Genomic DNA, 20,592 nt, shown 5'->3' on the forward strand with positions numbered 1-20,592 from the left:
ATTAGTGTAACTCGACAACAAAAAGAAGAATCAACTTTTCCTTGGGCTTTTTGGTTTTGCAAAACTCAAACCTGCATATATTAAAATGTGTTTAAAAATGTCATGGTATAGTTTGCCCAAAAAAAAAAGGTCGACATCATGAAAACAATGCCTTTGTACAATTTGCCATAAAAAAANACAACAAAAAGAAGAATCAACTTTTCCTTGGGCTTTTTGGTTTTGCAAAACTCAAACCTGCATATATTAAAATGTGTTTAAAAATGTCATGGTATAGTTTGCCCAAAAAAAAAAGGTCGACATCATGAAAACAATGCCTTTGTACAATTTGCCATAAAAAAATGTAGAAAAGTCATAGAAAACAATAGCATAGCATGCACATAAAATGCTGTTTAAAAATACTAATATGCCACTGAAGTGTTGTAAAAATGAAAAATAGTATGGCCTAAAAATATCATACTAACGTATGCCATAAAAACGTCATGGAATAGTAAGCCATAAAACTAGAAGAAAAATATGTCCTGGTAGCGTGTGCCATGAATTTCTGGTAAAGTGTCATGTAAATGTAGTTAAAAATGCCATAGTCAATAATTTGCCATATAACGTGTCATAGTATAGTATACCATAAATGTGTCTTTAAAAGTCTTACAGTATGTCATAAAAAGTAAAGAAAAAAAAGTCACAAAATTTCATAGTATAGTATGCAGAAGAATGTCATGAAAAACAAAGTATAGTATGCCATAACATTTCTGGGGGGGCAAAATTTCAACGTATAGTATAGCATAAATTGGTCAGACAAGTCATAGTATGGTATGCCATTAAAAAAAATTTTTTTTAAATTTTAAAAAATTTTTAAAAAACATGCCATAGTAAGAGTGTATGATGAAGTAGCCTTTAGTCCAATGACTAATGCCTGAATAATTATAGCTGGGGGATCAAATGGTTTTCACAAAAGAAAATGAAATTTTATCTTCAATCGATATTTTCTTAAAATGCAACGTAATACTTATTTTGTCTGAGGCAGCCAAAACGGGAGTCTCACTTCTGCAAAAGTGGCATACAAAGTACATCCATATACAGCTGCACTCAAAATTATTCAAACCCCATTGAAAATTGTTTATTGGCAAAATTTACAAACTTAAAGCAGTTTGTAATATTCAGATCAATCAAGAACAATTTAAATAGCTAATCACAACTAATATTATAAGTTGTTTCTTCAGATTCAACACTAAATGCCACTTTCAATGACTACTGCAGTCTCAAAATTATTCAACTCTGAATAGAATCTCTCACAAGAGCACACATTTGCAAATCAGGTGTTGTCTCAAGCACACCTGATGCAACTAAACAAGGGCTTCATTATCTGCATTAGGTGTGCTTGAGTTAGAATCAAATACCTTGACAGGCTCGGGTTTGTTGACGGTGGCGTTTGATTGCATGTCAGAAATATGGCTGAGTCAAGAGAATTGTCGAAGAAGTCGAGAGATCACTGCCTTGCACAAACATGGAAAAGGATGCAAAAAATAGCAAAGGTACTGAATGTTCATAGAGATGCTGCTGGACGCATAGTTTACAAGTTCTAAGTTAAAGAAACACTGGCTACACTACCTGGAGAGGCAGAAAGAGGAAGTTATCAACCGTAACTACCAGATTCTTGAGGGGGCAGGTGATCAAAAACCCTCGAGTGACTGCAAAAGACCTGCAGCAAGACTTGGTGGCAACAGGCACTGAGGTTTCAGTTTGCACAGTAAGGAGCATACTAAACACTGAAGGTCTTCATGACGCACACCATGAATGACCCATAGGCCTATGGATCAGCGGTATGCCTGGAGGAGGAGGAATGAAACACACCCTGAAAATGTGGTAGTCTGCAGCACGGGGGCTCCACAGGGTACAGTGCTCTCCCTGTTCCTGTTTACACTGTACACATCAGACTTCACCCACAATACTGACAGCTGCCACATCCAGAAGTTCTCCGATGACACAGCCATCGTTGGATGTGTGTCAGAGGGGGACGAGCTGGAGTACAGGGAGGTCATCACCTCCTTTGTCTGCTGGTGCGAACGGAACCACCTGAGCATCAACGCCAGCAAGACAAAGGAGGTGGTGATTGACTTCAGGAGGAAACCACCTCAGCCTGCACCGGTGAACATCCAGGGCCTGGACATTGAGATCGTGGAGAAGTACAGGTACCTGGGTGTTCACCTCAACAACAAACTGGACTGGGCACACAATACAGATGTCCTGTACAGGAAGGGCCAGAGTCGTCTCCACCTGTTGAGGAGACTGAGGTCCTTCAGTGTGAGCAGGACTCTGTTAAGGACATTTTATGACTCGGTGGTGGCATCAGCCATCTCCTATGCTGTGGTCTGCTGGGGCAGTGGAAGCACAGAGCGGGGCAGGAAGAGGCTGAACAAGCTGGTCAGGAGGGCCGGCTCAGTCTTGGACTGTCCCCTGGACTCCATCGAGGAGGTGGGTGAGAGGAGGATGTTGGCCAAGCTGACATCCATCATGGACAACCCCTCTCACCCCCTTCATGAGACTGTGGGAGACCTGTGCAGCTCCTTCAGCAGCAGACTGCGGTACCCACGCTGCAGGAAGGAACGCTACCGCAGGTCCTTCCTTCCATCGGCCATCAGGCTATACAACACCAGCCTGAGCCAACAATAACCTGGACTCACTACAATCAAAAGTTGCATCTCTGCACATGTCTTCTCTGACTTTTGTATTTACAACCTGTACATTTTTTTTTCTTCGTCTTGACACATGCCTATTTTTGCACTCTTGTATATTTTATATTTCATATTTTGTATATATTGATATTTTTATATATTTTTTTCTGTACACACGGCTGCTGTGACAAGTTAATTTCCCACAAGTGGGATAAATAAACGTGTCTAAGTCTAAGTCGAAAAGAACACCATGCCTACAGTGCAGCGTGGCGATGGCTCTGTGATGCTCCGTGGCTGCTTTGCTTCCTCTGACACTGGATCTGCAGTGTGTGGAGGGCAAGATGGATTCAATCAAGTTTCAGTATATCCTTGGAGAAAATGTCCTGCTGTCTGTGAGGATGATGAAGGTTTGGCGTCAGTGGACCTGCCAACAGGACAGTCATCCCAAACACACCTTAAGGTCCACCAAGGCTTGGTTTCAGAAAAAGTCCTGGAAGACTCTAGAGTGGCCGTCAAAGTCGTTTGACTTGAATCCCACTGAAAATATCTGGTGGGATTTGAAGAAGGCAGTTGCAGCACGCAAACCTCAGAATATTAGTGAACTGGAGGCCGCTGGCCAACAGGAATGGGTTAAGATTTCTCAGGAACGCTGCCAGAAGCTGGTGTCTGGCAATGCATCAGGTCATAACAGCAAAAAGGTCCCTCTGAGTACTGAGTACACTCGCCATAAAGGGGCTGAATCATTTTAAGACTGCAGTAGTTATTAAAAGTGGCATTTAGTGTGGAATCTGGAGAAATCTCTTATAATATTAGCTGTGGTGAGCTATTTAAATTGTTCTTGTTTGATTTGTTTTTTGCAAACAGCTGAAAGTTTGTAAGTGTTGCCAATAAACCTGATTTGCAATTGGGGTTATAGCGTGACTTTACCATTTCTGTCTTAACTGATTAATTTTTACTCTATCTTACATTCTTCTGTTTAAATTTCTTTTAAAAGATAGATATACAAATCAAAACACAAGAAAATGGCACCATACTTATTCTTTATTCTTAAGTTTAGAAAAGAAATTGTACCTCCATACAAATGAAAATGGACATTTGAAAATACAGTCATGGTACAGTAAAAAACACCAAAAGAAAATGTGCAAAACTTCAAATCTACAATACAGAGCAAAATACAAACTATGGACCACCTCTGAGCTGGTGGATGGGATAGCGCCTTAAGTTTCCCGTGCTCTTAATATAATAAACGGAATTCGTGAAATCATACTTACCAATGAAGACTCTGCCTGTGTTACTCGTGTAAAGCATTAAATCATTAGTTTAAATTAAGATTAATTAAACCAAAAACTGCGCCAAAGAGATGATCACATTGAATAGAACTAGTGGAAAGAAATGTGTTGCACACTGAAGTTAAGTATGATTTAAGAAGCCTTTTGGCCGGCGGCTATTTTTCTTTGTTTTTCACCTCTAGGTGACAGAAACTGAAGTAACAGTTTAGATTTTCTTGAAGTGGGTTTGTATGCGGTACTTATCCATGGTCAGTGTTTTATCTACAGTAGATGGCAGGTGGTATTTATTGCTTTAATATCCGTCAGACAGCTCGTTCCAACAAGTTAGCTGTTAACTGCTTCAATTTCCCATCTATGCTCTCTCCAAAGCCACCAAACGAAAAAAAAATGTAATTTTAGCTTGCTGCACACCAGAGCTGCTGGTCTAACGCCGCCCTGATCAGATAGTTATTGTGACATCTGTGATTTTTGAAGCAAAACATTTTAAACGCTGAAGTCACACAATAACATAAAAACCTGAGCGAGGCAGCTGAGCAGCAGCTCCTGTGTTCAGTGACGTTAAATCACTGTTTTTCTCAACTGGCTTTGAAGAGAACAACCTTAATTAAGTATATACTTAAATTCATATTGTTTTAATTGGGACTTTTTTAGGTGGCTAAAGTAGTTCACAATGGTACACTGCTTAGCTTTAGTAGGCGGGTTTCCATTAACACTCAAATTGTGCAAAATGAAATTGCGAATATAAAATACGCCCAGTGGAAACAAGTCACTTCAAAAGAAAACAGAATCTCCCATTCATAGCAATGCTTGCATGAAGTGGTATTTCAGGCAATTCAAAATAAACATTTCACAAAAGTGCAATGTAAACACTTACTTACTTATAGGTCACATGATGCTATGGCTATGTTAATGTCTTTAGGAATTGTCTCTCTGAGGCACGATGCAACAGGCTCTATGAGAGGTGTTACTGCATCACACAACTCTTCAAAAGCTGAGCGGATCATCTGGAAGTTTTGAATCCACAATTCCTCTGAAATCACAGACTATCACCTCCAAGAAATCCCTCATACGCGGCCACTCCCGTGTTTAAGGGGCTCGCCTTTTCATTATCGTGTATTGCATACACGGCTTATGTCACCTTCGATTGGAAATAATGACGGCTGGTGCGGTGGCTGCAATAGAAATAAACCTGCAGTGTTTTGAACATCCATCGCCATGCTTCCTGGAACGTTACTGCGAGAGGAGATGTGCAAAACGTCACGAGAAAAGTCGCAAAACATTGTGTGTTCTGTTACATTGTGTTTGGACGACATTTCAAAAACATTGCTTAAATTTTGTAGTGGAAACCCGCCTTGTGTCAGACTCCAGCCTGTTTCTCAAAAGTGGGGGCGTGCAAACTGCCGTGTACTGAAGGTGATGCAATGACTATGGTTAAGTACCTAATATGCCCCCAGTTGAAAAAGTCTGAATTATCCCTTTAAGATCTCGTTATGTGTGCACACAAACACAGGTCGCAGGAAATTAAAGTTACAGCAGTGGTACTTACAGCTTTAACTAACCTGTTACTGGTAGGGATTCTCCTTCATGTAAGTAGTTAAATTCAAATGATCAAGTGAGGAAAGCTGATGGAACAAACAGGATTAAGTGGTGAAGCCATTTCACAAGCATATGAAAACTCATTTGTTCATCACAAACCTCCCAACAAACACTTAATGTATTTATACAGCTGCAGGTGACTGTTTATGTCTTAAGCAAATTATTTGACTTTTGACCAAGTCATAAATATTTCAGAAAGTTAACTCAGGTGGACTTTTAAACTAGTTAAATTAGCTTTTCAAGAAGTACAGTTTCATTCAAAAGCTCCATACTTTCAGTATGAAGATATTAAATGAAAACTGAGCTTCCCCATGTTCTCACAAACCAGGAAGAAAGAATACAGGTTCAATGACACAAAAGAGCTTAACAATAAAAAAACATAACTCATAAGAGCTAACATGTAGAAAATGGTGTCTAAACGCAACAACACAAACAAGGGCCTTCACCAAACTTGCTGCAAGTTTGGGGACATTGAGATCCAACAGCATGTACGCTGTGAGGGCCCCTGGTAATGAATGAAAAGACAGAAAATGGTGAGACTTGCCTCAGGCTGAAACAGGGCTACACTGAGACAGGGCCTCAGCCAGTCCCCCATGGCATCGCTACAGGGAGAAGAGAAATCTGGGTTTTAGCACTACAGCCAGCAGCGACCCGAAGTTATGCAGCTGTACAAGTGCACTCGCCATGTACAGAGCATCAATTTCTAATCTACTGCTTATAGCCAAAAGAAAACATTTACCAACATTTTTAATTAAACAAAAAAACTACAGACATTACTGTTATTGATCATCTTCAAGACAACTAAAGCACAATCACCATGTTCATGATTTGTGGTACAAACCTGCTGTGACGTCTGTTTTCCTACTAACGTCCCGCAAAGAAGAGTCTTAAATTTTTGCCACATTTTATTACAATACAGTTTTACAACAATACATATACCATTTCATTTAGTACTTCAACTATTTAACGTTATGGGAGCATTTCCTAAATAAAACTATGAACATGAAACAGAATAAATGCAGAAAACAGTTATTTGAAGCCCTCACCAAACAAAGTTGGGGACACAAAGTCCAACAGCACTACGTGCTGTGAAGGCCTCACTGTTTAGCTTACAGAAACAGAAATGTATTTACATAAAACTTGCCTTGATAAATGGTGAGTACTGCCCATGTAACTCCAGCGCCTTCACAACACTACGAACCATATCTACTATACTTCTATACACCTGAATGAAACATGAGAAGGAAAAAAAGCCACAGAACAGAGATGGTTTGAAACAACAGTTCATAGTCTTGGTTAGGTACAGTGTAAATATTTCCCATGTGATGCTCTTTTGAATGCTGTTTATTCAGTGTCTCTTCCTCATAGCTCAGTAGTAGAATAAACAGTACTTTGTGGTACTATAATACCAATACTGGTTTGTCTACTAGCAGCTGAGGACATTAGAAAAGGGTTGAGTGTCCAAACCTATTGAAGAGAGGAAGGCAGGCTTCAGTAGCGGGCTCCAGGAGACATGACGGGGGGTCTCATGCCCATGGGTGGCCGTGGGGTGGCTCCCTGGTACCCCGGAGGAACCACAGGAGGGGCCTGTCCATATGGAGGCATCCCTCCTGACATGAAGCCTGGCATCCCCTGAGGTGGACCATACTGGCCTGCAAAACACAGGTTTGTTAGCTAAAATGGAGAGATTTATTGATGAACTGGAGCAAAAAGGGGGCTGCGTTTTTACAACAGCAAAACTACATCAAAACGTTTCTTCATAAACTCGATGTAGCACATAGTAAGTAAATGATATATAAATGCTTATTTTGATGTTTTCCTGTAGGAACAATGTTGCCTCAAGATAAATATTTACAGCTGTTTGTTTATATACTGACAATGACAATGCTAACATGCTAATACTTAGCCAGTTTGTTTACCATGTTCACTATCATAGTTTAGCATTATGCAGCTGAGGCTGATGGGAATGTTAGTTTTGCAGGTATGTGGTCATCCACCAAGTATTGGACAATTTAAGACTTTGGTCCAATGATGTGGCAACAGGAAAAGTCATTACGATTTATCCTCTGGAAATCATGAATGTCTGTACAAAGTCTTACGACAAACCATCCAGTAGTTGTTGAGATGTTTCAGTCTCGGCCAAAGTGGTGAATGACTGACCGACAGACTGATGTTTCCGTCCCCGGAGCCAAAAGGTTCTTAGATAGTGATTTATATAATAATGACACTTTAAAGAGATTCTCATCCTAGCTAAGAATAGCTTGGAATAAACAGGGTTGACCAACAAAAGGCATAAAATAGGCAGGTGATGTATACCAGGTATGGGATGCCTCATGCCGGGCTGCTGAGGAGCCATCATGCCACCCACAGGACCCACAGGACCCACAGGACCCACTGACGGAGTGGCGGCGGTGGTCTGGCCTTGGCGGGGAACACTGCGTTGGTATCTCGGCAACTGAGCGCGCAACTCTTCCTACAAGACACAGAAAGCAAACGAGGATGAATAATTTGATGCTCAAACTGTCTACATCAACCAGATGAAAGAAACAAGAAAATGAATCAAGACTTTTTATTCAAGAAAAGCCATTTGTTGACTTTGATGACAGAAAGTAACTTTTTAGCTTTGATTAACTGTTTTTTCCTAAAGTGCTACTTTCTGTAAAAACTATAAAGAGAGGACGCTGCAGTTTGACTACTCACCAGTGAGATATCCTCATCAGGGTGGATCAACTTACTGGTTGCACTGGAGGTGGTGAGGGTGGCAGGCTTACTGGTCACAGTGGAGGGAGGTTTGGAGACCGTACTGCTGCCAGCATTGGGACTGGCCGCAGCTACGGTGGCCTGCGTGTAGGCCGGGAATGTGGGCTTTGAGGGGTCAGAGGAGGTAGAGGGGGGAGGGTGGGGGGACCCTGACTGCTGGCTCTGAGGGGGGAGAGAAGACATCACATTACAGAGACTCTGCTGAGAGGCATTTAAATATCACAAGAGGGACACTGTTAGTCATACTTCCAGGTTACTCCCAAAATTGAGTTCATATTTTAGTCAATTTAAAGCCGGCATTTAGGTTATTGTTTGTAAAGTCTCAGGATGGACTGAGTCATACCGTCTCTGTATTCCTCTTTTCCTCAATGTTTGCGTCTCCTTTCTCTTTCTTTCTTTCTTTACAGGATCAGCTCACCCAAATCAGAAAAACCTATTTTTTTCACTTTAACCTCAGTGAAAGCCAAGCAGTAAAGAAACAGAATCAAGGTGATTTACACCTACATATTTTTTCAGTGCCAAGTACAAGGGAAATTATGCCTTCAGAACTGCTTGTGACACATGAAGTCAAAAAACTTGATAAATATGAAGTACTACTTAATGTCTTCATATATACAGTATATTCAAGAAATACATTTGAATTATTTAAGACCAATCACTGTTATTGCCTAATATTTAACTATTATTCACTGGCATCAGTTATCACTTCAAATGATGGTGTTTTTTTATATGCCACAAAATAATAATCCCTGCAGGTGTCCATTTCAGAGAACAACAATTACCTCCACCAATCAGAGGGTGGAGCAGCAGTCTGAGACGTGAACCCGGGCCAAAAAAGTCTGTGTCAAACTTTTTACTAAGTAAAAGCAGCCTAAATAACCATGTCAATATTTTGATTTTAGCAGCTGAACAGTATGAAGAGAGAGATTTTAGTGAGTAAATCAAATTAAAACCCTAAAAAAGAGTGAAGATCACAACCTAGCCCCTGTATATCAGGCTTTAATCAATCACACGTTAAAGTCAAGTCTATAATCTGAATTTAGTTATCTCTCTAACATGTTAAACCACTTTTGTTGCGCACATGGGAGGGTAACCCTATAAAGTATGACTAAAGTGAAATATATTTCGTCTGTGAAATATAATAAGAGCATGCTGTGCCACATTTTGCCCACAGCAGTTCAGAAATAAGAAGCCCACTTTACAAATCTGCATAACTCTCCATTTTCTGATTTTGCTGAAGTAAGTAAGCGAATGTTTCAATTGTATGTTATAAATGCAGATTTGTAGTGAAAGAAAAAGCAAACAAAGGCATGTTGCTAGACTTTACAGACATTTTTTAAAGTGTTTTGACCCCCGTAAATGGTCTGGTTTCACCATTTCTGGCTTAAACAGCTTCGGCAAAAAAAATAGAATTAATCTGCCCGAGTGCACCACAGCAGGCAAACTATGTGTGCATGCCAATCGTAAAGCTGCAGGTTGGCAGAGCAGAGCAGGCAGACGGCTGCGTACTTGTGATGTGATAGGGAACAGAGCTTTAGGGGAGGCGGACTGAGAGTCTGCGCTCGATGAGCCTGCACTTGTACTTGCAGCGCGACTGCCCATCTGTAGCACAGGAAAAGAGTAAAGAATAAAAAAATCTTCAGTTACAGGAAAGAAGGAATTTCTAAGTAAAATTCCCTTTAATGTCAGCCTGTGTGAGCACAAGAAGCTGCTCAGATATTCCTTGTGTAGAAGGTAATGATCTGACCCGTCAGAAAGCTGCAGGAGTTAAAGTGGTTAATAGCAGCATAGTGATTTTACCTGTCCAGCGATGGGGAAAAGAGGCTTTGTAACATCGGGCTGTGCTGAGGGGACAGTGGCAGCGGGAACAGCAGGTCTAGTCAGCATGTTTGCAACAGGAGGAACCTGAGCCATGTGTGTGATGCCTGGACGGTGGCCCATCGGAGGAGGCAGGCCTAACACCAGCAGAAGAAATTGATTACACAAAGGAACAAGTACAAGTTCTCCACAGCCATGTTACAACATACTAATGAAGTTTTGATAAAATTAATAATTTGCATCAAAGCAATAATGTGGAAGTAAGGGGTTTGTTTAAGGTGTACGCTGGCAGGGATTTACCTGGTGGCACACCAGGCATCATTGGAGGCATCCCTGGACCTGGAGGCATCATCCCACCCATTGGTATCATCCTACATACACATGGAAAACATCTATGTTTAATACCAATATACAATAAGGATGGGGTTCATAAAAATGAGTCTTTATTAGTGATTCTAAGTATTTACCCTGGAGGCATTCCTGGTATTACAGGGGGCATTCCTGGGATCATTGGTGGCACACCTGGCATCATTGGGGGGATTCCTTAAAAAAATAAAAATAAAAAATAATTAAAAAAAGATTATCTGAAACTCACAAAATAGTTTGTTTATATTATGTCTTTATGTAAATCAAAATGTTATGTTAATATTTCAAAATGACATAAAAAAAAAATAAAAATGTCTGCTTAAATTGCATTTTTATCATTATAGGAAAACTTCAGGGAATGAGTACGGATGTTTTTAAAAAGAGGAGAATTCTTAGCGCTGCCGACAGGGAAGCCGTAACTAGAAAGTGGCTGTTTTTTAAAATCTGCATAGAATATATTACACCTGGTATGTTCTTAATCTGTTTAAGGTAAATTTATGTTTGGGGTTTTTTTCCCTTAATAAAAAAGTCCAAAAATGCATGTGACTTAAATCCACAGTGTACACCTCGCATTTCACAGAATAAGAGCTCAATTTTGACACAAATGTCAGACAGAACCTTGTGATTGTAAGGTCGCCCTGTATAATCACTCTTAGTAAACAGCATGATTGTGCAATAATCAAAAATGCAAGAAAAGGAGCGCTTCCCGGACCCAAAAGTCAGTCTGTTCGAGGTGCCCTTTGGGTCGGGATGTACTGGGATAAACAATCAAATATCAAATTCCAAGGCACTCTCTTGAAATGTTAAAATGCCGTTATTTCTACGGCATGGTCATGATGAACCTATAAAACACTCCTACACGTTTCGGCATACAAGCCTTAGTCAGGTTTAACTCCTTTTTAACATTTCAAGAGAGTGCCTTAGAATTTGCTTTTAGATTGGTCGTGATTGTGCAATAGTTGGCTTTTTGCAGATGCAGTTCCAGTAAAGTGACTGTTTCCTACCTGAGTAGCTGCCCGGTGGTATCCCCGGAGCACCAGAGCCAGGAGGCAGGCCCGGCTGGGTCATAGGGGGTATGTAGCCTGTCTGTGGCTGACCTGCAGCAGGCTGCTGGAAGGAGGGACCAGGCTCATCATCATCATCATACTCATCAGAGTCATCCTGGTTCTGCTTTTTCTTTTGAGTCTCTGAAAATAGGAAAGAGCATATTAAGTCTCTGGAACAGACCATAACACAACAGCACGTTAAGGTATTTTGATGCCAATACCTTGGTTCTTTTGTTCTAGCACTCTTCTTCTCTCTTCCATGTCTTTTTCGGGGATACCCTCCATGCCATAAATCTCCAGCTCAATGTCTGTTCTTCCAGGTATAGCATTGGGGACTCCATCGATGGTCTCTTTATGTACCTACAGTAGAAGAAATAACCATAAGGAAATTAGTGTGTGTGCAGTACTGTGCAAAAGTTTTAGGCCACCTTAAACTTTGTTATTTTAGCAAGGTTATAACGATTATACTTATTCACCTCTCAGTATTCTCTTACCTACAACACAAACGAAACATACAGGAGATATGCATATGATTTATATATTAATAGTTTTTAGACTGTTTTTATTTATTGTGGTTTTGTAGTTTAGTGTTTTTAATGGTATATCTTACATATCTAACATTTTGACTTATCTTTTTCCATGTTATATCTTTTATCCTGTTGTCATGTTTAATCCTGCATGTTGTATGTGTGTCAAATGGATGCCTTGCGCTTAATACTACAAATATTTAAGAATAAAACAACTTCAACTGGTTAAATATTGACTTCAGCCTGAAGAAGACATTTTTGTTTTGACTTTTTTTTTTTTTTGGTGTTTTAATGCATTGTATGTGTTCTCTGTATTCTTTGTGGCCCAAGACTTTTGCACTGCAGAGTAAAAAAACAACAACATTTGTGCAGATGGTTTGCATTTTTGTCTCCTCACCTGCATACAGTGGATTGCAAGCCCAGGTCCAGTGTACAGCTTTTTGTGACAGATGTGGCACTTGAAATGTTTGGCCTTCTGATGCTGAATGAGGATTTTCTCATCATCAAAATCTCTGTTACAGTACCTGAGATAACGGTTTAGGAAAATCTCTCCCAGAAATTGTATTGCAATGACATGTTCCCAGTACAGCTGGGCGTTTCGTACATTTGTTTACTCGGAAACAACACGTTAACAACACATAACACGATATAAGAGAAAAACACCGCCTGTTTTTTAATATTCCGTCATAGTATTTTAATGTAACTTTAGCGACGCCGATCAACTTTAAAATTTGACGTTAGCTTCATATAGCGAGCCAGCTAACGTTTCAGTTATTACAAGAAACTTACAGTTAACGTTAGCTTAGTAAACAGAGGATACCGCTGTCTAACACACACACAGTTCCTAATAAAAGCGAGATAACGTTATCAGACTGAATGTAAAATGTTGGAAAGGATACCAGCACCAAGGTTTCATTTGCTTTTTCTTCTTTCTTCCCATAATTTCTGTCAGTTCGCTGCCTGCTCGTCCAGTAAACAGCTAACACACCCACAACTGAAGATGGCGGCGGGTCTCCGCTCCAGCTCCAACCCCCAACAACACACTGCGGCCTGCAGGCGACCCCCGGTGCTCCCAAACTAGCTACTGTTTATTTATCCGCCTGTAGTCTTCCGTTTTTTATTTCTTTCTCTATAAAAATGTATAATTTGTACCGTTGAATTCACCTCGGCATCGACCACATCTCCCATATTTTTCACATATCCACATTTGACGTTTTTTGAGCGATAACGCACAAAAGGGAGTGCTGTTGTACTGATTATCAGCACGGCGGTGAATCGTTGGTTGATGTAATAAATTATTGAATCAAATAAATGGATTTAAACATTTAAAAAAAAAAAACCAAACATGACCATTTTTACCTGAACATGTCATCCGAGTGAGGTAGGAGTTTTTGATGTGTTTGAACATCTAGAGTTTCTAAAATAACTTGATTTAAAACAATTTACCAAGCAACATATATTTCTATAGAAATATATACAAGCTCTAAAAGTAACACTTAAGGTCGTATTTAGAGTTTAAGGTAATTTCCTTGGTAATATACCAAAAAGTGTCCCATATAAGTGCGTATATATATATATATATATATATATATATATATATATATATATATATATATATATAAAGAGAGAGCGAGAGAGAGATACAGTATTAAAACAATAATAAAAAATACATTTCTGTGATTCCATGCAGTCACCATATGTGTAAAAGTCCTCAAATTAAGTTAACGATATATGCCAAAAACATTTTGTCATTCAATTCTTTAGAGTAAACATCAATAGGAAAGTTCAAGTTTTAAGGAACATTCAAATATAACAATCAGATGTTTCAAAATCCACTGTACAATCCATTTGTAGGCTACATAATTATCTGTAGCCTAAAGCATAATATGAATTGGAAAAATGTAATACACTTTCTGTAAAAGACTACAGTGATATGTAAATTCTACAAAAAATAAAAAATAAAAAAATCACTACATCAACAGATATTCTTACTTTAAAACAGTTTTGTTTGGTGCAATGCTTTACAAAATATAAATAAATTGAACACCGTTTCGTCGTTTTTCTATTTACAGTTCTATGCTCGTATGCAGTTTATGCTGATAATTTTAATGGACATTTTTTTATAGTGTATATACAAAATGTTTCCATTTACTTTGTGGCCAGTGAAATAAGTCTGTTGACAGTTGCTTTGGTGGCATACATGCCGATAAATTAACGTTAACAATTGCGACGTCCTGTTATATGAGCAAAGCCTACCTGGTGATTTGCAGTGAGGTATCCAGGCTTCTTTATTCCACTTTCTGACGACTATTTAGTATTTAACTCAAACGTTATTTGTGGAGACATTTCCCTATTTTACCGTGAAAAGTTTGTTTGTCCCTACGGCTAACGGAAGTAATTAACGACTCAGAACATCTGTGAGACGGAGTGACGTCAGCACCTGGAAAGCCTCGTGTCCAATCAAATTTCTTGGTGGGAACTACAATATTGCAACGTCAACATAAACCCGCAATTCGTACCATTGGAAGTTAAAGCACCTAAATTTAAAAGTATAAAACGTAATATTTTCACAGTAATTTAAAAAACCAAAGCGGTCATGATAAATTATACTTAAAGCTGGAGGCTGACGTTAATTTTTACCTTCCGTGATGAAACGTTTGGCAGGAACCAACATAAGAAAATCCCAGTCGGACGTTATTGAGAACGTACACAAAGGATAGCGCATGCGTGCAAGGCACACAAACGATAACAGGGATACCTTTAACAGTAACTTATGCTCTGTTACCACATTAATATCAGCCAGGGATCGATAACGTCAGTAATAAATATCTACAAAGGCAGTACAGCTAAGCACTAGACAGACGTCCTTGTTTCCTGACATTTTAGCCGGCTGCTAGCTCGCTCCGTGCAGCAGTGGGATCATGTTTACCTCCCAAACATCGTCCTTCCAGGATTCAATTGACGTGGAGGAGAGAGATGATTATGAAAGCGAAGAAATTGCTGGATACAGCCAGAAAATTCAGCTCAACTGCTACTACACCATTTATCTTTATCAAGGCACAAGGTAATGGTCGAAAATAATCGCTCCACTTTCTGTTTTGGTTTGTAAAACGACAGCTCTGCAACATATGTCTGTTCATAATGTAATTAATTGAGAATTACAAGGAGTGTTACTTTCAAGATGTAATGTGACACGTTTTTACAAATACTTGCATTATTTTTTATATTTTGGTTAATTTTCTAATTATTGTATATCGTTTGGCTGTTTATTTTTGTTCGCAATAGCGACTTTAATTTTATAAAATATTCAAATTCTGCAGGACATCTCACAGTCATTTTAAAATAACAGCTCCCTGTTATTTTAAGTGTTTCTTTATGTGTCACCGTTTAAATTATTATAGCCTGTGATTCTTAACCTAAAAACTTCTTTAGGGACTGTACTTTGTTTATTAGAAGAGGAAGGTGGCTGTGGTATGACTTTATCGTCTTTATTTTTCACCTTGACCCTCCCCAGAGCTAGTTATTTTTTCCTGAGCCTTCCTGACTGACAGAGGATAAATGCATTATTCTGTCTTCACCATAAATAACATTATTTGTATATTCACAGCAAATGTCCAAATTGAGCCAATACAATGAGCAAACAGCACAGAGGAGGCTTTTACTAAAACAAACAGCTCATTTCCTCAGCAAAATACAAAGCCTCCGCACAAATCACACTGTTACACGAGCTGTAACCATGAAGTAAGCATGTACATCACTCACACACACACACACACACACACACACACACACACACACAGGCATACACTCACACACAGCCAGCTTTGGCAGCATAAGTTCATTCTCTGAAATATACTGTAACGCACACAACAATGGCAGTAGCGGGCTAAATATCAAAAAGCTTGGCCTGGCAGCCGTTAGATTAGATTTAAGAAATTGACTACTGCTTAAAGTTCCTAAAGATGCAAAAATATTGGCAATGATTTCGTTACGTTTTAAAGAAAACATGTCTTTCAAACCCAATTGTAAATTTGGGGGTTCTGGGGGAATTTAACACAAAGCAAATTGGTCTGAGTCCTTTCAAAAACATTGGTAGAAAGCAAATAGCAACTTAACAAGACCTGGCTCAGAAATAAGCAGGAAATAAGTTTTTAAAAAAAGTTAAAAAAAAAAAAAAAAAAAAAAAAAAAGAAAAGTAAAAAACAAGAACAAGAAACTGATCCCAAGAACTCTTCAAAAAAATGTGTAAACTAGCCAACACAGCACAAGAAAACTGATGTTTATCCAGGTTTCAAGATAGAAACAATATACGACCATTTAAAGCTGAGTGTACCTGAGCAAAATCATAAAACATAAAAACCCCTGTGCTTAAAAAAATGTTTGAAGTGCCTCCCATGTTTTGCACCACCGCCTCCCCTCTCATAAATAATGAACAGTCCCTTTGTTTTTGTAGTCCGTAGCTCCTGAACCTGCTGACAGTGACACTCTTGCAGGTAAAATCAGATTTACACATTACAAACTAACCAGGTTCTGAGTAAACTGTCAATTGTCTTAGATCTGAGGCTTCTGGGGAAAATGTGGCATGGAACCAGAGACGAGCAGACTCCACAACCAGTCAGGATGACTTTAGGTAACAGAGGAGAGATCCGCCTGCCTTATCGTTGCTTCAGTGGTCATTTCTCTTTTGGCTTTCACTGTTGTGCATTGGTGTTTCCACGAGCTGCCGCAGGACATCCAATCAACATGGAATCAACATTTTCATTCGTGATTTTGTTCTGATTGGTCATTGCTGTGCGGCTGAGTTACATGGCGTTTAGGTCTCTCATTATCTGAACGTGTGCGCACTTCTATATGTCAACTACAGTTGGCGAGAAGTGAATGAAATTCCATTATGTCTGGGTCCAAGTGTTGAAGCAAAAATTGCAAAGTTGCAGCTGTGTGACTCAGTTGTGTGTTGTGTTGGTTGTGGCTAATGCTCATCAGCTTTCTCCATCTGTTCTCCATTGACTTGAGTGGCTTCCAAATCCCTCATTGCCTTTACCGGCTGCTCGTATCCGTGCTCACTTTCTGTCCTCCCCACAGCCTGACGCTAATCGACAGCAGCCTGCCATCGGAGGCAGAACCTGAGCTGCGGACCTACATTTCAAGGAGGCTGAGCAAAGGAGCCCTGCTTGGAGGCATGGGCAACATCGCCACTGTGGAGCTCAGGTAACATTTTTACATAATCCCTCACAACTTTTTGCATCAGAAATGCTACACACTAACCAATAAGAGGTCATGATCAAGGCTCTGTGATAAAACAACCTGACCATGTTCATTCTTCCTGGACTGATCAGCATCGGATTATAAATGGTATCATAGTGGATGAAGCTTGTTTGACTCCATTGTAGTAACAGAATTAAAGAGTCCAAAACTTTTACATACAGAGCTGATTAAGCACAGCGCCACCAGCGAACTCTCTCTGTATTTCGCAGTATACCGGAGTAGTGGTTACTGTTGCAACTGTTCTGCAACCTGTGCACCGGAAATGATGCGTTTTACGTCAGCTAGCCAAGACTCAATGTGGGCAGGAAGGGGAGAGCCCATAGTGATGGAGCAGAGACAAGTATGGTGAAAAAATCCTAAGAAGTATGAAGGAAAGTTTCGGAGTGGATGCCTCAGATAAAAAAAATAAACTTGGCATTCAGTGGAAGGTTTAACCTCAAACCTCCTGCAGCGCTCACCTGCAGGCAACAGTGTTTGTGAAATTACTCCAAGACAAAAAGCAATCAGACTCAGAGGTGGATGAAAGAAATGAGTTTGCTAACACAAAAACGTGTTGTTTATTTCACTCCTCCCAGTATCCCGGAGCAGGCAGTCGGCTGCTACTGCTGTCTCCTGGAGCAGGAGCGGTCTCCTGAACAGCCTGATGCTGATGGAAACGGATACGTCATCTGCTTTATGGGCGGCTCTGAAAAAGGACTGAATTTATATCCTTTGCATACGTTTTTCTATTGTGTAGTTTCCTCATGAAATCAACCTTACTTCACCACCATCCAAGGTCCTTCTGCATTACAGAAGTACTTCACTGCTGAAAGAAATGTATTTTCACAAACCTGGGCTGACTAAACATAGAAAGGTGCAAATACTTTTGGAATTGTTTCTGCGTAAGCAGAGAAAAAGAGCTGTGGCATTCACTTTTGCTAAAGAGATAGAAATCCTACATCTAACAGTACACACTGCTGCGCCGCACCAGACCAATGAACACTCCCACTGGTGGATGACGTAATGCAAGTTTCGTATCTGGAAACAATATGTTACTGCTTACTGGTAACAAAGTATCTCATATTACAGAGTAACAGTAAGCTAAAATGTGTAAAACATTTTAGGCTTCCTCTCAATCCTCTTCTATACTCTTCATGTCCTCGTGCAGAGGTACACTCTGCAGTTCCCTAAAGGACAGTAGTTCCAATTCCTTGACCCAATACACATTTAGATTAGAGCTTGATAAATATGTCCAGGGCCTTCACAGCAGCCTGCAGACCCCAGAGGTATGAGAATGTAATAACAATGTAATTATTCCATACATTTTAGCATGTTATTGTTAATGCAATATTGATTTGTGTGTGTGTGTGTGTGTGTGTGTGTGTGTGTGTGTGCGCGTCAGCTGCAGAACCTTGAGACGGAGGTGCGTCCCTATCTGAGCCGGTGGTATGAGGAGTCTGTGATGCACATTTATCGGGTGGTGCAGCTGGTTCAGAGCAACATCAGCTTCTTGCTGCATGCTGTGAGTCATTTTTCACCTGATGAAGGTGCTTTTCTTATAATTTCACCTCAAGAATATACCACCGTTTAATACTTAAAAAAAATCAACTTATATTGTAACTTACTCTGTATTGGAATATTTTTTTAGGGGTTTTGCTTCGTGAAAATGATTATTTTTTATGATGTCATTAAAAAAAATATTAAATATATACATTTTCTGTGTACAGGCTTTGAGTCACACACATGTGGAGGTCACCAACTCAGACGAGAAGACAAAGGCTGATGTGTCCAGGTGAGTTTGGTTACAGACCTTAACAGATCCTCCCATCCTAAGACTGTTAAAAAGGTAACTTCTCTTGTTTATTTCTATGTTTATCTGTAATGTTATGTTAGTAATGTTTTTGGTTTTTTTTGTTTATTTGCATGTTTATTTGCTTTACATACAGAATGTATTTAGCATTTTTTTGTTAGCTGTTAAATGTCTGTTGTTCTGCATCAGGTTCATCAAAGCAGCCAGTTTGCAGGGCCTGTCCCAACAAGACACTACGACAGCGTCTCTGTGTAAGGCCATCTCAGAGGACACACTCTCCGACCTGATCATAGACTGCTCCACCAGCCCACCCAAACTCTCAAACACTGGTGAGTCAGTACTTTTAAAAATGAGGGAAAAAACTTCTGTACTGTCTAAAAGTTTGACAAAGATGTTTTCTCCCCCAGTCAGTAATCGTTTCTGTGATGACTGGATTCAGGCATTTCTAAACGCTGCAGAGCGTTGTAATCCTTTCCTGCTCAGACAGATTTTGGAGAACTTCAAACTTAAGGTGAGAAAACATAAACAGACCATAACAGTTTATCAAGCTCTGGAAGCTGTTTTCAGATCCTAAAATTTTCATGACAGTTACAGTTTTGTAATTCTCAATTTGTCATTTAAATGATGGCACAAGCTCTCATTTAAAGAAAACTGAAAAAGTCCTGATGCAAACTGCTTTAATGATATAATACATGCTCCAAATCTGCATACTTTTGTTTTAAACTTATCAAACACGTATATTATTGTTAAAAATCACACGAGCCCACAAGATTGACAAACTTTGCACAACAGCTCTCAGTTCCTCTTTGTAGATACACAGATTAACTAATGTTTTATGTGGAAGCTACTCTCTTTTTCTCTTTTATCCTTATCACTTCCCATTTTTTAAAACTTGTTTCCTCCTCTCTATTAATCACACACTCCGCAGGCCATCCAGGACATGAACAGCCTGAAGCGTTTTGTGCGGCAGGCAGAGATGAGTCACTACGCTCTGTTTCGCTGCTGCCAGTTCCTACAGGGTTGCGGGAATGGGGATGTGTTGCTGCAGAACGCCCGGGCGGAGCACAGCGACCTGCCTGAAGCCTGCAGCATCATCACAGTGCTGGAGGAGTTCCTCAGGGAACAATCCCAGGCCCAGGCTTGATTTCACAACAGCACAGATAGCCTGTACTCTAAACTTAGCTCTACATCTTTGGTCAAACATCAGTTTGTCAGATAATTTTAGCTGTGGGGACATTTTGAATCTTCCAGCCGTACTGGCAGATTCAGAATTAGATATAAGTTATAAAACATACGTTATCTCTGCTGGCACTGCTGCTGCCTCTCAGCTACAACAGTGGCGGTCAGATGTGAAATATGTACTGTAAAACATGTCAGCTGACACTCAGCTTCTCTCAACCAACCTGTCTTTCTTTTGGGGCTACAAATAGTTTAATGACTCCTTAACATCACTACACCTATCTTAAC

At 39.8% G+C, this 20,592-nt stretch overlaps 2 protein-coding genes across 6 annotated transcripts; one reads left to right on the forward strand and one right to left on the reverse strand.

The window, feature by feature from the left end:
• Window positions 1-3,692: 3,692 nt before the first annotated feature.
• LOC121956863 (BUB3-interacting and GLEBS motif-containing protein ZNF207-like) lies at window positions 3,693-14,459 on the reverse strand. 4 transcript variants are annotated; one of them, XM_042505276.1, is made up of 13 exons: window positions 14,328-14,459; window positions 13,431-13,599; window positions 12,971-13,200; window positions 12,469-12,595; window positions 11,766-11,904; window positions 11,503-11,685; window positions 10,600-10,675; window positions 10,433-10,503; window positions 10,115-10,269; window positions 9,824-9,916; window positions 8,255-8,476; window positions 7,871-8,027; window positions 3,693-7,206 (listed from the first exon to the last, which is right to left on the reverse strand). In XM_042505276.1, exons 3-13 carry the CDS (start codon window positions 13,009-13,011, stop codon window positions 7,046-7,048), a joined length of 1,425 nt encoding a protein of 474 aa, XP_042361210.1. In that variant the 5' UTR covers window positions 13,012-13,200; window positions 13,431-13,599; window positions 14,328-14,459; the 3' UTR covers window positions 3,693-7,045. The 4 variants fall into 4 exon arrangements, with proteins under 4 accessions (XP_042361210.1, XP_042361213.1, XP_042361211.1 ...); XM_042505279.1 differs by having other exon boundaries at window positions 3,693-6,779; window positions 7,022-7,206; window positions 12,971-13,599; XM_042505277.1 differs by lacking the exon at window positions 13,431-13,599.
• Window positions 14,460-14,797: 338 nt separating this feature from the next.
• On the forward strand, window positions 14,798-20,415 carry c17h17orf75 (chromosome 17 C17orf75 homolog). Of its 2 annotated transcripts, XM_042505563.1 has the most exons (10): window positions 14,798-15,135; window positions 16,627-16,701; window positions 17,154-17,279; window positions 17,912-18,040; window positions 18,541-18,601; window positions 18,718-18,837; window positions 19,043-19,107; window positions 19,315-19,454; window positions 19,533-19,636; window positions 20,054-20,415. In XM_042505563.1, the coding sequence occupies exons 1-10, from the start codon at window positions 14,993-14,995 to the stop codon at window positions 20,267-20,269; spliced, it is 1,179 nt and encodes a 392-aa protein (XP_042361497.1). In that variant the 5' UTR covers window positions 14,798-14,992; the 3' UTR covers window positions 20,270-20,415. The 2 variants fall into 2 exon arrangements, with proteins under 2 accessions (XP_042361497.1, XP_042361498.1); XM_042505564.1 differs by lacking the exon at window positions 16,627-16,701.
• Window positions 20,416-20,592: the final 177 nt, after the last annotated feature.

The sequence above is a fragment of the Plectropomus leopardus genome, chromosome 17, assembly GCF_008729295.1.
Source record: "Plectropomus leopardus isolate mb chromosome 17, YSFRI_Pleo_2.0, whole genome shotgun sequence".
In the NCBI taxonomy this organism is placed as follows: domain Eukaryota; kingdom Metazoa; phylum Chordata; class Actinopteri; order Perciformes; family Serranidae; genus Plectropomus; species Plectropomus leopardus.

Excerpts from the sequence above, each read along its gene's own strand:
- LOC121956863 (XM_042505277.1), bottom strand. The coding sequence starts at position 13,011 with ATGGGAAGAAAGAAGAAAAAGCAAATGAAACCTTGGTGCTG. Across the intron at positions 11,686-11,765 it reads GCTAGAACAAAAGAACCAAG|AGACTCAAAAGAAAAAGCAG; the intron begins GTATTGGCATCA and ends TCCTATTTTCAG. Across the intron at positions 10,504-10,599 it reads ATACCAGGAATGCCTCCAGG|GATGATACCAATGGGTGGGA; the intron begins GTAAATACTTAG and ends ATGTGTATGTAG.
- c17h17orf75 (XM_042505563.1), top strand. The coding sequence starts at position 14,993 with ATGTTTACCTCCCAAACATCGTCCTTCCAGGATTCAATTGACGTGGAG. Across the intron at positions 19,455-19,532 it reads ACCCAAACTCTCAAACACTG|TCAGTAATCGTTTCTGTGAT; the intron begins GTGAGTCAGTAC and ends TTTCTCCCCCAG. Across the intron at positions 19,637-20,053 it reads TGGAGAACTTCAAACTTAAG|GCCATCCAGGACATGAACAG; the intron begins GTGAGAAAACAT and ends CACACTCCGCAG.